Genomic DNA, 12,500 nt, shown 5'->3' on the forward strand with positions numbered 1-12,500 from the left:
CAGGAGGAGGCAGGAGGAGGCAGGAGGAGGCAGGAGGAGGCAGGAGGCAGGAGGAGGCAGGAGGAGGGAGCTTTCAGTGTTGGCCCGCCGGCCGGCAGACCGGCTTGCTCTCCACCTCTTTCTCTCTTCAGTCCCCGGCCTCGCTAGGATTGCTCCCATCAAGGGGAAAGAAACCAGTGAGCGCGAGAGAATGGATCCTCCCTGGTCCTGCCCGGCCGGGCCCAGCTTGCAGCCCTCCAGCCAGCCACAGCTAGGCCTGGGATCTCAGAGCCAGCCCTCGAGAGTCCACCATGGAAAGATGAGAAGCTTACTTAGCGTGTTGGAAAACCACATGAAAGCTGTCCCAGGGGCATAGATAGACTGAGGGGCAAATATTTCGACTGAGAAAAGCGTCCCTCCCTCCAACCCCGCCTCTCGCCCCTCATCTGTCCTCCCAGCCCCTCCCCCAACTATCAATTACAGGGCACCCTTCTGGGAGGGGAAAAGAAGAGAGAGGAGGCGAGGGAAAACAAGGCGAGGAGAAGGAAGGAGAGGCGAGTGGAGGCGAGGCAAGGCGAGGAGAGAAAGGAGAGGCAAGGGATAGCTAGGAGAAGCGAGGGGAGGCGAGGGGAAGCAAGTCCAGGAGAAGGGAGGAGAGGCGAGGGCAACCGGGCGGGGCAGCCGAGGCTCAGCCGCTCCTGGAAACGGCCACCCGATCGCTTCTGCATGACAATTGACGGCCAGCAGGCTGGCTGGCAGGCGGGCTGGGAGGGAAGGGGAGAAAGCGGTCGCCGAGGCCGTTTTCTCACCATGGTGATTAGGCATTCCGGCCGTGCACCGCAGGCCTGCCCGCAGCCCAGTGAGCGAGCTAGCGAGCCCCCGACCCAGGCGGGCGGGTGAGGCAGCCCGGAGCCAAGCCAGGCCAGATGGCTCTGCAGCAGCCATCAGGGACCGCTCCCAACCAGTCCGGCCCCACTTTAACTGTTCAAACATTTCTTTATCCCAACAAGACAATGAAACCAAACAGCATGAAAGGGAGTCTCAGGGCCTGGGGTGGGAGTGAACAGCAAAAATCCACCCACCCACCAAGGAAGTTCTTTCTCTGCCCCCCCCACTCCCAGCCCTCACCTCTGAAGTAAGAGGAGGATTGGGGGGCCCTTTCATCCCCACTGGAACGATGAGGATTGGGAGTCAGCCCTCCTCCCACCGGGAAGAGGATTGAGGAGGATTGAGGGCTGTCTCCCCTTCCCACTCTGAGGAAGATTATGGCCTGATCACCCTACTTAAGGAGGAGAAGGATTGGGGACAGTCTCCCCTCCCAGAGGAAGAATAGGGTACTTGGGGGTCCTGTGTGTCCCCCCCCCTCCATGGAGGAAGACAATTGGGTAGGGGTGAGGTGCTGCTCTTTCAGACTTTAGCCTTTTCCCTCCCTCTGGGCCTAAGAATGCAAGTTTGGCTGGTGGGCCTTCACTCTGACTTGGATTGTAACAAGATGAGGGCCGGTCTTATCTGTTTGAAAAGTAGGGCTGTCAGAGACCCTCATTCTTCCCAAAGTCCAGGGCATAACCAACCCCAGGTTGGCTCACTCAGGATCTGAAGAGGACGTAGTCTGGCCACACCCACCTCCCCACTCCCATCCAAGCTCCACCTAGGCAGTGGTCATAGTCCACCATCTTCAGGGTGGGACTGGGGCCCCAGGAACACAATCATTTTCCTAAATGCTGCTTCTGAGAGAAGCACAAAGAAGGGCCACCAGGAGTAGCCTGTTGAGCTCAAAGGGAGCACACCCTGACCTTCCCAGACTGTTCATTCCTTTGGTTGCCTGAGGAGATATTTCAATAACAACTGCCCAAAAAGGGCTAAGGCAAAAGGGAGTGAAGTGAACTGGCCAACCCAAAGATTTCTTTGGAGTGAAAACAATATTGTGTTGCCTACTTAGGGTTGCAATAAGAAAGTGAAGGTAAGACAGGTTAGCATAATCAACTCAATTGTTTCTCCCATTAGACTGTGAGCTCCTTGAGAGCAGAAACTGTCTTTTACCTTTCATTGTATGGATTTAGCTAGGACCTGGCACATAGTAGGTATTTAATAAATGTTTAATAAATGTGATGCTCTCCACACACACCAAATCTGATCCCCAGCCCTGACATCCTTGACAGGCTCCAGTTGAGAGAACTAGAACTCACATTTGAAGACAAGAGAGGGTATATACTGGGCAACCACAACTGTGGCAGAATGAATCAGTGGGCAGAAAGGCCCTGGGGTCAAGAAGGCAGTCAGAGCAGAAATGTGGGTATTGAAGAAGGTGCCCACAGGAGGCAACCTGGGGGGAACTCTCAAGCATGAAAGAAACCCAATGACTATCAAAATAATCCAGAGTGGGTAATAACTATAGGGGTGATGGCATGGAACACCAGGCAGAATCCTTCAATAAAGATGCACTGATTTAAAGGGCAGACTTTGAGAAACAGCCCCACAGTTCCTCATAACACATGGTGGCCATTTGTCCCCATACCATACATTTCCTCAGACAGGTCAAAGACAATAGCTTGAGAAGCGGAGGCAAACAAAAATGATCTTGCCTTCTACATCCTTAGCTCCTCTGCCAGCCAGAGCTAATGCCCCTTCCAGGACCCACCCACACCCTCTCCAGGACAGATAGGGCAGCCTCTGAAGAGGGAAATAACTTTTCATCACCATAAAACCTTAGCAAAGCAGAAATAATGAATTTGTTGACAAAGGGAGGTCCAGAAATCCCAGGGCTGAGAGCAAGCAGATGGGAATAGTCTCCACTTTGGAGTGTTCATATATCCCCTGAAGAAGTCCAGCTTTCAACCAAGAGTAAGGGGAACACCTCATGACCTAAAATATGCTTTTTTGGGTGGTTGTCATAGTAGCAAAGAAGTGGAAGCAAAGCAGATTCCCATCAACTGATGAATGGCTGAACAAATTGTGGTGCATGAACATGAGGAAATCTTAAGGTACCAGGAAAAGCAGTAATGAGGAAGAATTAGGAGAAGCATGGGTAGACATGAACTGATGCAGAGTGGAGTTAGCAGAACCAAGAAAACAACAGTTACAATGCTGCCATGGTGACTACAGACAGTAAATGGGGAGAACAAGAAAAAGAAAATGAGTATCATTATCCTAGTGACTAAGCTTGGCCCTGAATAAGAAATGAGAAAAGGCACTTCCCTCCCTTCTTTGCAGGGGGGGGGGGGTGGTGATGACTATGGCTGCGGAACATTGCATATGCTGTCAGATGCTGGTCTGGTTTGCTAAACTGCCTTCCCTCCCCCCTTTGTTAGTTGTTGTTAGAAGAGATAGCTTGCTAGGAAGGGAGGGGAGATATACAATTGGAAGTGAAGGCAATGTAAAAAACAGAAGATCTTAATAAAAACCAATTTTAAATGTAAGAAAATGTACATTTCCGCCTCACCTAGACACATATACAGGCATGTACTGGTCATGCTCACATCTCTCACATCTACTTCCACAGCTGGACACAGGATGGGAGGTCATGCCAGGGTTTCCATTATAAAACCCATTTTCCAATCTCCTAAAACCCTTAAACTGAGCTGGAACCTGGTCCACAGAAACTCTAGCTCCAGAGTTCTGCAGAAATTTTGTTGTAGTCCTTGTTTTTGAATTATAAAAAATAATTTTTTACATTTTCTGGAAAAGAACACAAAGGGGTTACAAGTTTGAAAAATTATCTGAAGAACCAGTCGCCATAGAATGAAAAATCCAAATACTTGTGTGACCAGCAGTCAGCCAAGCCCAAGCCTAGGCAGCCTACCTCTTTGCACTCTAAGCATATTCTGGCCCCACCTTTACCTACCCAGCTCCAGCTGGGTCCGGGAGGCATTCTTGTACCCTGTTCCTTGATTATCTCAGAAATAGTACTTATTTCAAAAAGGTTCTGTAGGGAGGGCCTGAAAGGCGTCTAGTGGGAATAATCAGGCTTTCTAACGGCTCTTAAATATGTATTTACATAAAACAGCCCATAAATCCTCTTGCCCCCATCAGAGTATGACAGGAGCCAAGAAGCCACCGCAGACCTTGTCATGCTGTCTCTCCAACCCTGCTCAGAAGAAAAAGGTTTTCTCCTGTTTTATGAAGATTCCTCTGGAAAAAAAAAAAGCACCAGTCATCCCCCCACCCCATGAGGCCACAGTGAAGCACACTGATCTGCTCCCTAAAACAAGGTCAAAAGAAGGTAGAATCCCCCTCTTCCTGCCCCCTTCAAGGGAGTTATAGACTCCTGTGCTAGGGTCTTCTCTGCTCAGACATTTCTCAAGAGAAATCTGGGTCAAGCCCTAAGCCCAACTTAAATTTTGCTTTTGTTTTTGTTTTTTTTCCCTCTGTGTTAATATAACCATCTGGGTGTGCATATAAGCTACACTCACACATTCCTATAGACTTAGTATGGGGGGGGAGAAAAAAGGAGAAAAGTCCTCTGGAAAAGGCAAGACTGTTCAACATAAATTAAGCTAAGGGGAAAGGGCTCTTGCAGTTTCTCTAATACTTAAATTTGAAATGAAGAGGTTTCCCCTCCCTGCTGATCAGCATCTCATTAATTTCAAGGTCAGAATTCCATTTCACTTTGGGAGACAGCCTCATTTCATTTTTTCTCCACCCAGGCGTATTCCTGTGTGAGGTAGGTATCCATCTCCGTGAGGGAAGGCACCAGCACACACAATGCAAACCAGGCAAGAGAAGAGTTATGGCTATGACACCCGCAGGGGGAATGGATCTCCACATCTATGAGTTCTGACTTGACTAACAGGCTTTCGCCTTCTCTGGGTGTCTGCTTGATGGAGGTTGGAGATGAAAAGAAAGAAAAGGGGGAGACAGACTAGAACTGCTAGGGATCTGGATGAAGAGAAGAATCTCAATCCCATAGCAAGTTGAATCAGTTTCATTTCTAAGTGGCACTGCTAGTGGAAAGGAGACAGCAGCCTTAACACACATTGACCTAAGACAGCTTTAAGCAAGGGGGAAGTAAGCCCCAGCTCTCTGCCTTCTCCTGCACTACTGGGGGTGAAAACCCAACAGGACAACAGGAAAGTCCCCGTATATCACATAAGGCAGGCTTACCCAGAGAGCCAGATCAGAGTGAAAGAGGAGCCAGCAGCTCAGCCAGATGTGAGTCACTGAAAGTGAGAGGGGGAAAGAAGAGCTAGAGAAAAAGTGAGTGAAAGCCCCAGCTAACAGTTGTGCTGTCGGCAATAGCAGCCTTCTTCCTAAGTGGGAAGGTCCTAGGCTTGCAGACGCTGACATAAAAGACACACTCACAACATATTTCAAAACCAAAGAGCGATGGATTTACAAGGCAGGTTGATTTTATGATGACTTTTATTGAAAAGGTACGCTGGGTTTAGGCAGATGCCTTTTAGCGCTGGGAAGTTAACACAGTGCCTAATTCAAGGAGACAGCCAGAGGAAGCGGGGCCGACAGGGGAGAGAGTTGCAACGTCTCTATTACTCTCCCCGGCATCATAAAGTGAAGAGAAAAAAATGGTGTTCATGTTGGGGGCTGTAAGGAGATGGGGGGGGTGGTGTTAGGGAATAGAGTAGAGAAGAGGGGAAAGAAAACCTTAGCTGTAGTTTTCTTAAGAAAATAAAACAAAGCAAAATCCAAGAACAAAGGGATGGGTGGAAAGAAAACCCTTCGCTTCATAAATTCTCCCCAGGCTGGCAGAAAGCCACTCTGTCTCCATACTACCCCAAAGCTCTAAACTGAGAGTCCTGTTCTGCTGGGTGGTGGGGGTGGGGATGGGGCGGGGCAGTCGAGGGACCAGAGGATTCAGCCCCTCCCTTGCAAAGGCTCTATTCTGTTTATCAGCCCCTAGAAAGGAGCAGTCAGTGCCCACAGAGGGCACTAAAGGTCACAAGAACACACCTGAGACCCTCAGGAGCTGTTGTGTTTGTCGTGACATTCCCACAAATATGCTAGCTGTCTAGCCTCAAGATACTGAGGAGAATACGACTATTACAAGACTTCCGTGTTGACCAACCTTTGCCCTTCATTGCTGTCTACCCAATTCAATGCCCAGCTGAAAGGTAAGGCTGGGAAGTGGACTAAAGACTGACTGCTAGGTGTGGCCTGATAGGAAGAGATCCAGAAATGATTCAGACCAGAGAACCAAGGGGAAGCCAGCAAAGGGTCTTGGGACCCCACGAGCTCCTTCCACAGCCTGGCCAAGCATAGCCTCTATCCCCCTGCCCCCAGCATTTCTGAGCCCAGAACCCCCCAGGAATACTGCCCACACAAGGACAACACAGCAGGTGGCTTGGGAACCTGCCCACCTCCCTGCCCGCCTGCCTGCCTGCACGAATACATTTCAATCCACAATCTATCATTGCCCACTGAAGAGAGGTAACAAGGAGCCCCGACACGCCACAGCTATCCAGGCAGGCAAGTAGATAGCAAGTCTCTTCAGTAGGGATGCCAGAGGCACTACTGACCTGTTGAGCACCATCATTTGGCCAAGCTGACCCAAGGGAAAGGGGACAGGGATGCACAGGACTGCTACTTACATCTATCATTTCTGTCCTCTGGGCTGGATGAAGTCTCCCGGTCAGAAATGAGGCCAGAAACAGCAAAGATCTTCTTGCCAGTGTCATCCACCTTGAGGGAGCTGGGGGATCCTGAAGGCAGCTGGGCCCCAAAGTCATACTCTTTGCCATCTGCATCAGAAAAACGCAGGTGGGGCGACTCTGTGTCATGGCAGTTCTTGAGTCGTTTGGCAGGTGTGAAGGCCGACTGGTAGCTCTCCCGGTCCTCAGTGGAGGCAAAGGGGCGGAAAGCCCCCACGCCACTGTGGTTTAGCATGCTGATGGGGCTACAGTCTAGGTTTGGGGGTGCAAACTGGGGGTGGAGGTGCAGCAAGGAAGGGGGAAAGTCACGGTTGGCAAAGGTGCCAGGCACCCCACTTTGCCTGTGGTACATGGAGGCAAAAGTATAGGAGCCATTGGTGAAGGGGATATGCACATCCTTATCTACGGAGACAGGAACCCCAAAGGGTCGGGGCTGTTGGCAAGGGATGGAGGCATCCCGGCTGGCCTCTGCTGTCGATGCCAGGACCATCAGGGCTGGGGATGCCAATGGGTTGGGAAGGTAGGATGAGTTCTCCATCTTGAAGGCTGCCCGGTGTAAGTCCATTGGAGTCTCTTTCGATGGCAGGAGTCAGACAAGAAACGGTCTTCCCTGGAAGGGAGGGAGGGAGAGAGGCAGAGCAGCACCTGGGGTCGAGGCAGGGAAGATTACTGGGGAATCATCCCCTTCCAAGACCTGCAGGGACATCAAAGAGAAAAAAGGGGGAGGGAGGAAGGTCAGGGAAAAGAAAAAAGGGAAAGCCCGAGTGATTGCAACTCCATCCTCCTGGCTTCCAGGCGCTTGGGGAACAGACACCACAGGCTTCAGGAGTCACTGGGCAGCAGCAGCATCCGACCGTTTTCATTCAGAAAAATCAATAGACAACTTACTGTGATGTACGCGTAGCTGACTTTGGTCCCTACACGTTCCGGGTGAAATGCGCCTGAGCCCAGCAAGGAAAAAAAACACAAAATCTCCAAATACAATATTCCCTGGGTAAATGAGGTCACCTTATATACCAGAGTTTAAAGTGATTCTGTCTTGGTACCCCACCCACCCAAGGCAGGGCTGGTTTGCTGCAACAGATGCAGTTATAATTGTTTTTCATATACGGCCCTCCCCCAACACACCCACACAAACACACACACACACACACACACATACACACACCCTACACCCTTCCCTATCTGCCCCCCCCCACCCCATGCACAATGTCATGGCTATGTGAATTTAAATGGATACATGTTATGTATGTAAGCAGGTGACAACATGAAGTATATGTGTATAGTATAAATATTGATGTGTATATACACACAAACCCGCAACTTTATAGATTATCGAGGACTTTTTTTCCCAAATGAAGCTCCCCACAACTGATATTCTGAGTATTCCTCTGTCTACACATAGCCTTCCCCCTACCCTCTTTTCTATCATAACGTGCCTGGCCTCTTCAATAGTATTTAAAAATAGAGTGGGTGTCTTTGGCAATGCTCTCTGGAAGTGTCTGTCTTTCAGGGACAACAAGAGCCACGAAAAGATCATTCATTTTAGTTACTAATGCACTCACTTAAGTAGATTTGTAAATTGGTTAAATCTACCCTTAGCATTTAGAGCAAAATGATAACCAAATTTCTGACTTGTTTTGGTCCAGGCAGAGTTGAAGTTCAAACAGAGGCCCCTAAAGCACATGGGGACTTAGGAAAGATGCTCTTCAATTCTCGGCTTGCTCTTGCCACCTCAGATTCTTTTCCTGGTAGTTTATGCAGGGCGGGGCTACACACCAGGGATGAGCATGGCATCAGGTGAATACGAGGACTATTAGCTTCAAAAAAGATATGATTAATAGAAAAACCACAAAGGGCACCCGAACAACATCATATGATTTAAAAAGAAAACCCAACACCCCAGGCTGCCAGAAATCACGCCCTTTGAATCTAAAGAGTCACTCACTGCAACTAAACCGTGCCCAAAGAGCATCTTTCTAATGGAAAACCTTTTGTATTCCTTGAATGGAGGAGCTTCGGTTAACAAATGGTATAAAATCCCATCCTTGGTCTTAATGATAACATTTCCTTCTCCCATCCTGTAGCAGACGCTTCCATGACTATTATTAATTGTGAAAATGAGTGGACATCATCAGATTGCTTCCTCATTTGGCACTCTTCCTTATAGACATCATTGCTAAATTACCAGATTATGCATCTCACATTAACGGATTTTTCTCTCTTCCAAATTTTAAATAACTTTTCCTGTCAAGTTCGAGCAAAGCAGCGAAGATCTGGCAAGGACAGCCCGGTTAGCCTAACAAGGATAGGAACCCTGCGGCCGGCAGTTTTCAAAGCAGATGCATATTCACAAACCGAACCAGGGAAGCCTGGCAAGTGTGTCCCGCGGCTCACAGCCGCCCTTCCTTCACGACACCAGACACAGACAGGACACTTGGTTGGCCAAAAGCAATAATGGTGGGTCCCTCCTGGGCCAGAGGGGTGGGAGAAATGGACAACGTCAAATGCACGTTGAGGAGGGGATGGTGGAAGGGAATGTTTTCCTGTAGAAAATGACCCCGGGACTGACCCTTATTCCCGAGTTCTTTTGGCTTCCTCCTTCTTCCACCTCCTTCTGTTCAACGTGTTTCATAAATTAGTAATCTAGCGGCCGAGGCAGCAAGTCGAGCTCAGCAGAAGGAAGAACCCTGTGAATCACTCACCCCTAATTCCGGATTCTTTTGCAAACTTCATTACACCGGGAATAAATCAGGAGCATTTCCGTTTGGGGTTTGTAATTCTTCCCTGCCCTTTCCAGAAGCCGCTTGGGGGGATCTTCTCTCCTCCCCCCACCCCTGCCTCCCACACCCAGAAAACTGTGCAGAGGAGGAGGAGGCGGCAGAGTAGGCAGAGGCAGCCGCCCGCAGTCATTATGAAAATCTATAGTTGATACACTCCTAATGTCAAAATGTCATGGACTTAAATACAGAGCCCCAAATAAGAAAACTAACTGACCCTCTTAATTAAAAAAATATGGATTGTCAGCTAATCAGTGGGGGGGGGTGTGCTCTGGGTGGCCGTGTGGGGGTGGGTCGTTTCAGAAGCAGGAAGGAGAGTGAGGGGTTGAGAACTAAGGGCTTCGAACGAGGGGCTGAGAACCAGGGGCTGGAAGAAGAGTGAGGGGCTGAGAACTAGGGGCTTCGAGCGAGGGGTTGCGAACAAGGGGGCTGCGGGCGAGGGGCAGCGACGCTTATGCTGACGCTTTTTAATTTAGCGCCTCGTGCAAATCCAGATTAAAATAACTCCCGCTATTGATCGGAGCAGTGGAATTGACATTAATTTTAGCTCACTTCTCACTTTGCAAAGGGATCAATAGGCAGTAATAACAGCTGACATCCCCGCTGAAAGGAGGAGAAAGAAGGGCTGAAGACAGAAATCGAAAAGCAACCGAATAAATCACCAGCCCCTTTTCCCCGGCTTCAGACAAACTCCAAAGCGATCGCAAAAAGTCTTTGTTGAATTAACTCAACAAGGAGGGAGATCAATCCGCGAAGCCAAAGAGACTGTGGGGCGACGAGGGGGGCCTGGGGAGGTGGGGGCGCACCAGCCCCGGGACTGGTTGGGCTGGAAGCCGCCGCCGCCACCGCCCCACGCGGGGTCTTGGGTTTTCCTTTTGGTGGGAGAGGGGGTAATCCCAGGCCCCGGTCTTGCTTAAAGGAAATGCAAACAGCCCTGTTAGAGGGAGTCCTAATTGAGTGGTCCGACTGCCCGACCTCCGCGGGACCCGCGGGACTGACTGTCGGACAGACGGCAGCCTGCAAATACAGCGGGAGGAGGGCAACGAAAAGTCCGGGATGGGAGGGCGGGCCGAGAGTGCCTGAACCCTGGCAGGGGCCACTCCCCGCCTCGCTCAGAGAGAGCCAAAGCAAAGCCTGAGAGAAAGTCGGCCAGGCCAGGACTTGCGAATCCTCCTCGCCACCCCCGGCAGCCGGGCCGAAGCGAAAAGACACGGGGTACTGCAGTAGCGGCCGCCGCCCTTCCCCGGCCAGAGCCGAGCACTCTTCCGTCCATCCCATCCCATCCCCGCCAGCCCCGGGCTTGAAGGGCCGCCACAAGGCTACAGACCAGGAGAGGGCTTCTTCCCGGGCCGGTTGCCGGTGGCCGCCCGTCCGTCTGTCCGTCCCTACTAGCGGCCTTCGTTCGTTTGTCTGCGCCGTTATTCCTCGCAGCCTCACAACAGGTGCCAGCGGGGTACCCTCCCGAGCGAACTCTTCCTGGGCCCGCCACTTGTCCAGGGAAGGCAAAATATGTAGTCGGAGCGTTTCCCCTGGCGAAAGCCAACTTTCCCGAATTGCCCAGGCAACTTGGGAGGCCGAACACAAAGAATGCTGAGGCTGCTCGGGGACCCGGCCCCAAAGGAAGTCAGGGAGGAAAGGAGAGTGGAAGGGTGGAAGGGGGAAGGAACAAGGTGGAGGGAAGGAAAGGAGGCGAAGTCGGAGTTCCAAGGTGTCCCGGCTGGAGAGTATCCTTTCTGTCCCCAAGCGCCCAAAGGGCAGCCCCTGGTTTCCAAGGCCTGACCCGAAGCAATCCCAAGCTGCCCCGCACTCCTCTGTCCCCCACCCCCGCAAGCACGAAGGAAGTGAAAGGCGGATGCATTTCGGGGCTCTTGGCTAGCTGACCATCGGGCTCAGTCAGCTTTCTGCCTCACTCTCGGCGGGGCCCAAGCCCGCCCGGCGCGAGGGCTGGCAATGGATCCATCTCCTCGGAGCCGGTGCAAGCCGTGGCCCCCGGGACAGCTATCCGACCCAGCCGGGCTCCTGCGCTGGCTCGCAGAAAGCTCGGTCCACGCTTCAGAAAGCAGCTAGGGACACAATCACCAACTGGGTATCCAAAGAAAAGACCCCTGCCCTGCCCCCAGCTCTCTGGCTCATGCTGCGGCCCTGGCCTGCCTCTCCCGCCTTCTCGCCAAGCTTTCACCTCTAACTTCGTAAAAGGGAGGGAGAAATTCGTTCAAGAGCAACTCAGCACCCAAATGATGACCCTGCAACTTTGCGAAACGAAATGGCTCAAGGGGCCACGGAGTAGAAGCCAGAGCTAATGGAAGGCCACGCTCGGGGCCGGACTGGACAAGCAGGCCCTTGCCAGAAGCCCCAGGAATTAGGAGAGCTCTAGCAAGCTCTGCCCTGGCGCGGCCTCCCTTCAGGCAGACCGACCTTTCATAGAAAGCCGCTGCCCCTGGCTCCTCTCTCCTGTGCCCCGGAACCATGGTAGCCCAGGGCCTGGGTCAGACAAGGTGTGAGCGGCGCCTGGAGGGGGTTAGGGGTGAGAAGGAACGGATAAATGGAAGAACTAACGGGCAGATGGGTGGAAGGGTGCGAAGTGGGGGGGGGGGCAGCAGTCCAGCTTGGCTGCGCAGGGACAAACAGGTGGGTGCAGCCTCTCGGCCCCAGGGCTCACTCCCGGCAGAGCCCCCCGCCACCCTGGTAGCAGGAAGAGCCAGCGCTTGCCTACCCGTCTCTGGGCCTCCCCCTCCGTCTTCCCCGCCGCCGGGTGGGTTTAGTTCACAACGGAAGAGCTGATCAGTGCGGGGCATTTCCCGCTTTTCCCCGCTCTTGCCGCTCCCCTCTGATATCCCTTTCCCCTCTATCATCCTTTTTCTCGTCTCTCCTTCTGCTATCCTCTCTCTCCTCTTCTCTCTTTTCCTCGCTTTCTTTTCTTCTTATCTCCCTTTCTGGGGAACCGAAGCCAGTGAGGAGGAAACCGGCAAGGGTGAGGCGTCCCGAGGGAGGGTCTCCCCCAGACCATCAGCTCGACTGGTTTCAAAGCTCACTCGCTCCCTCTGTTTTAGTCCAGCCCCTTCTTGGGTTTTCCTGACGCCCCCCCCCCGGAGGGGTTGAAAGCTTCTTGGGGAGACGGGAAGAGACTGGAGGGGCCCCG

General features: G+C 52.0%; 1 protein-coding gene across 1 annotated transcript; it reads right to left on the bottom strand.

The window, feature by feature from the left end:
* Positions 1 to 5,357: 5,357 nt before the first annotated feature.
* Positions 5,358 to 7,236, bottom strand: LOC114024857 (E3 ubiquitin-protein ligase Rnf220-like). Its single transcript, XM_027838069.1, has 2 exons — positions 6,522 to 7,236; positions 5,358 to 5,517 (listed from the first exon to the last, which is right to left on the bottom strand). The coding sequence occupies exons 1-2, from the start codon at positions 7,144 to 7,146 to the stop codon at positions 5,375 to 5,377; spliced, it is 768 nt and encodes a 255-aa protein (XP_027693870.1). The 5' UTR covers positions 7,147 to 7,236; the 3' UTR covers positions 5,358 to 5,374.
* Positions 7,237 to 12,500: the final 5,264 nt, after the last annotated feature.

This window comes from Vombatus ursinus, unplaced genomic scaffold, assembly GCF_900497805.2.
Source record: "Vombatus ursinus unplaced genomic scaffold, bare-nosed wombat genome assembly UNPS02014825.1, whole genome shotgun sequence".
NCBI lineage: Eukaryota > Metazoa > Chordata > Mammalia > Diprotodontia > Vombatidae > Vombatus > Vombatus ursinus.

Bases quoted from the DNA above. Each gene is read 5' to 3' on its own strand.
- LOC114024857 (XM_027838069.1), bottom strand. From the start codon at position 7,146: ATGGACTTACACCGGGCAGCCTTCAAGATGGAGAACTCATCCTACCTT. The intron at 5,518-6,521 runs GTAAGTAGCAGT...ATCTCCTTACAG, and splicing joins AGAGGACAGAAATGATAGAT to CCCCCAACATGAACACCATT.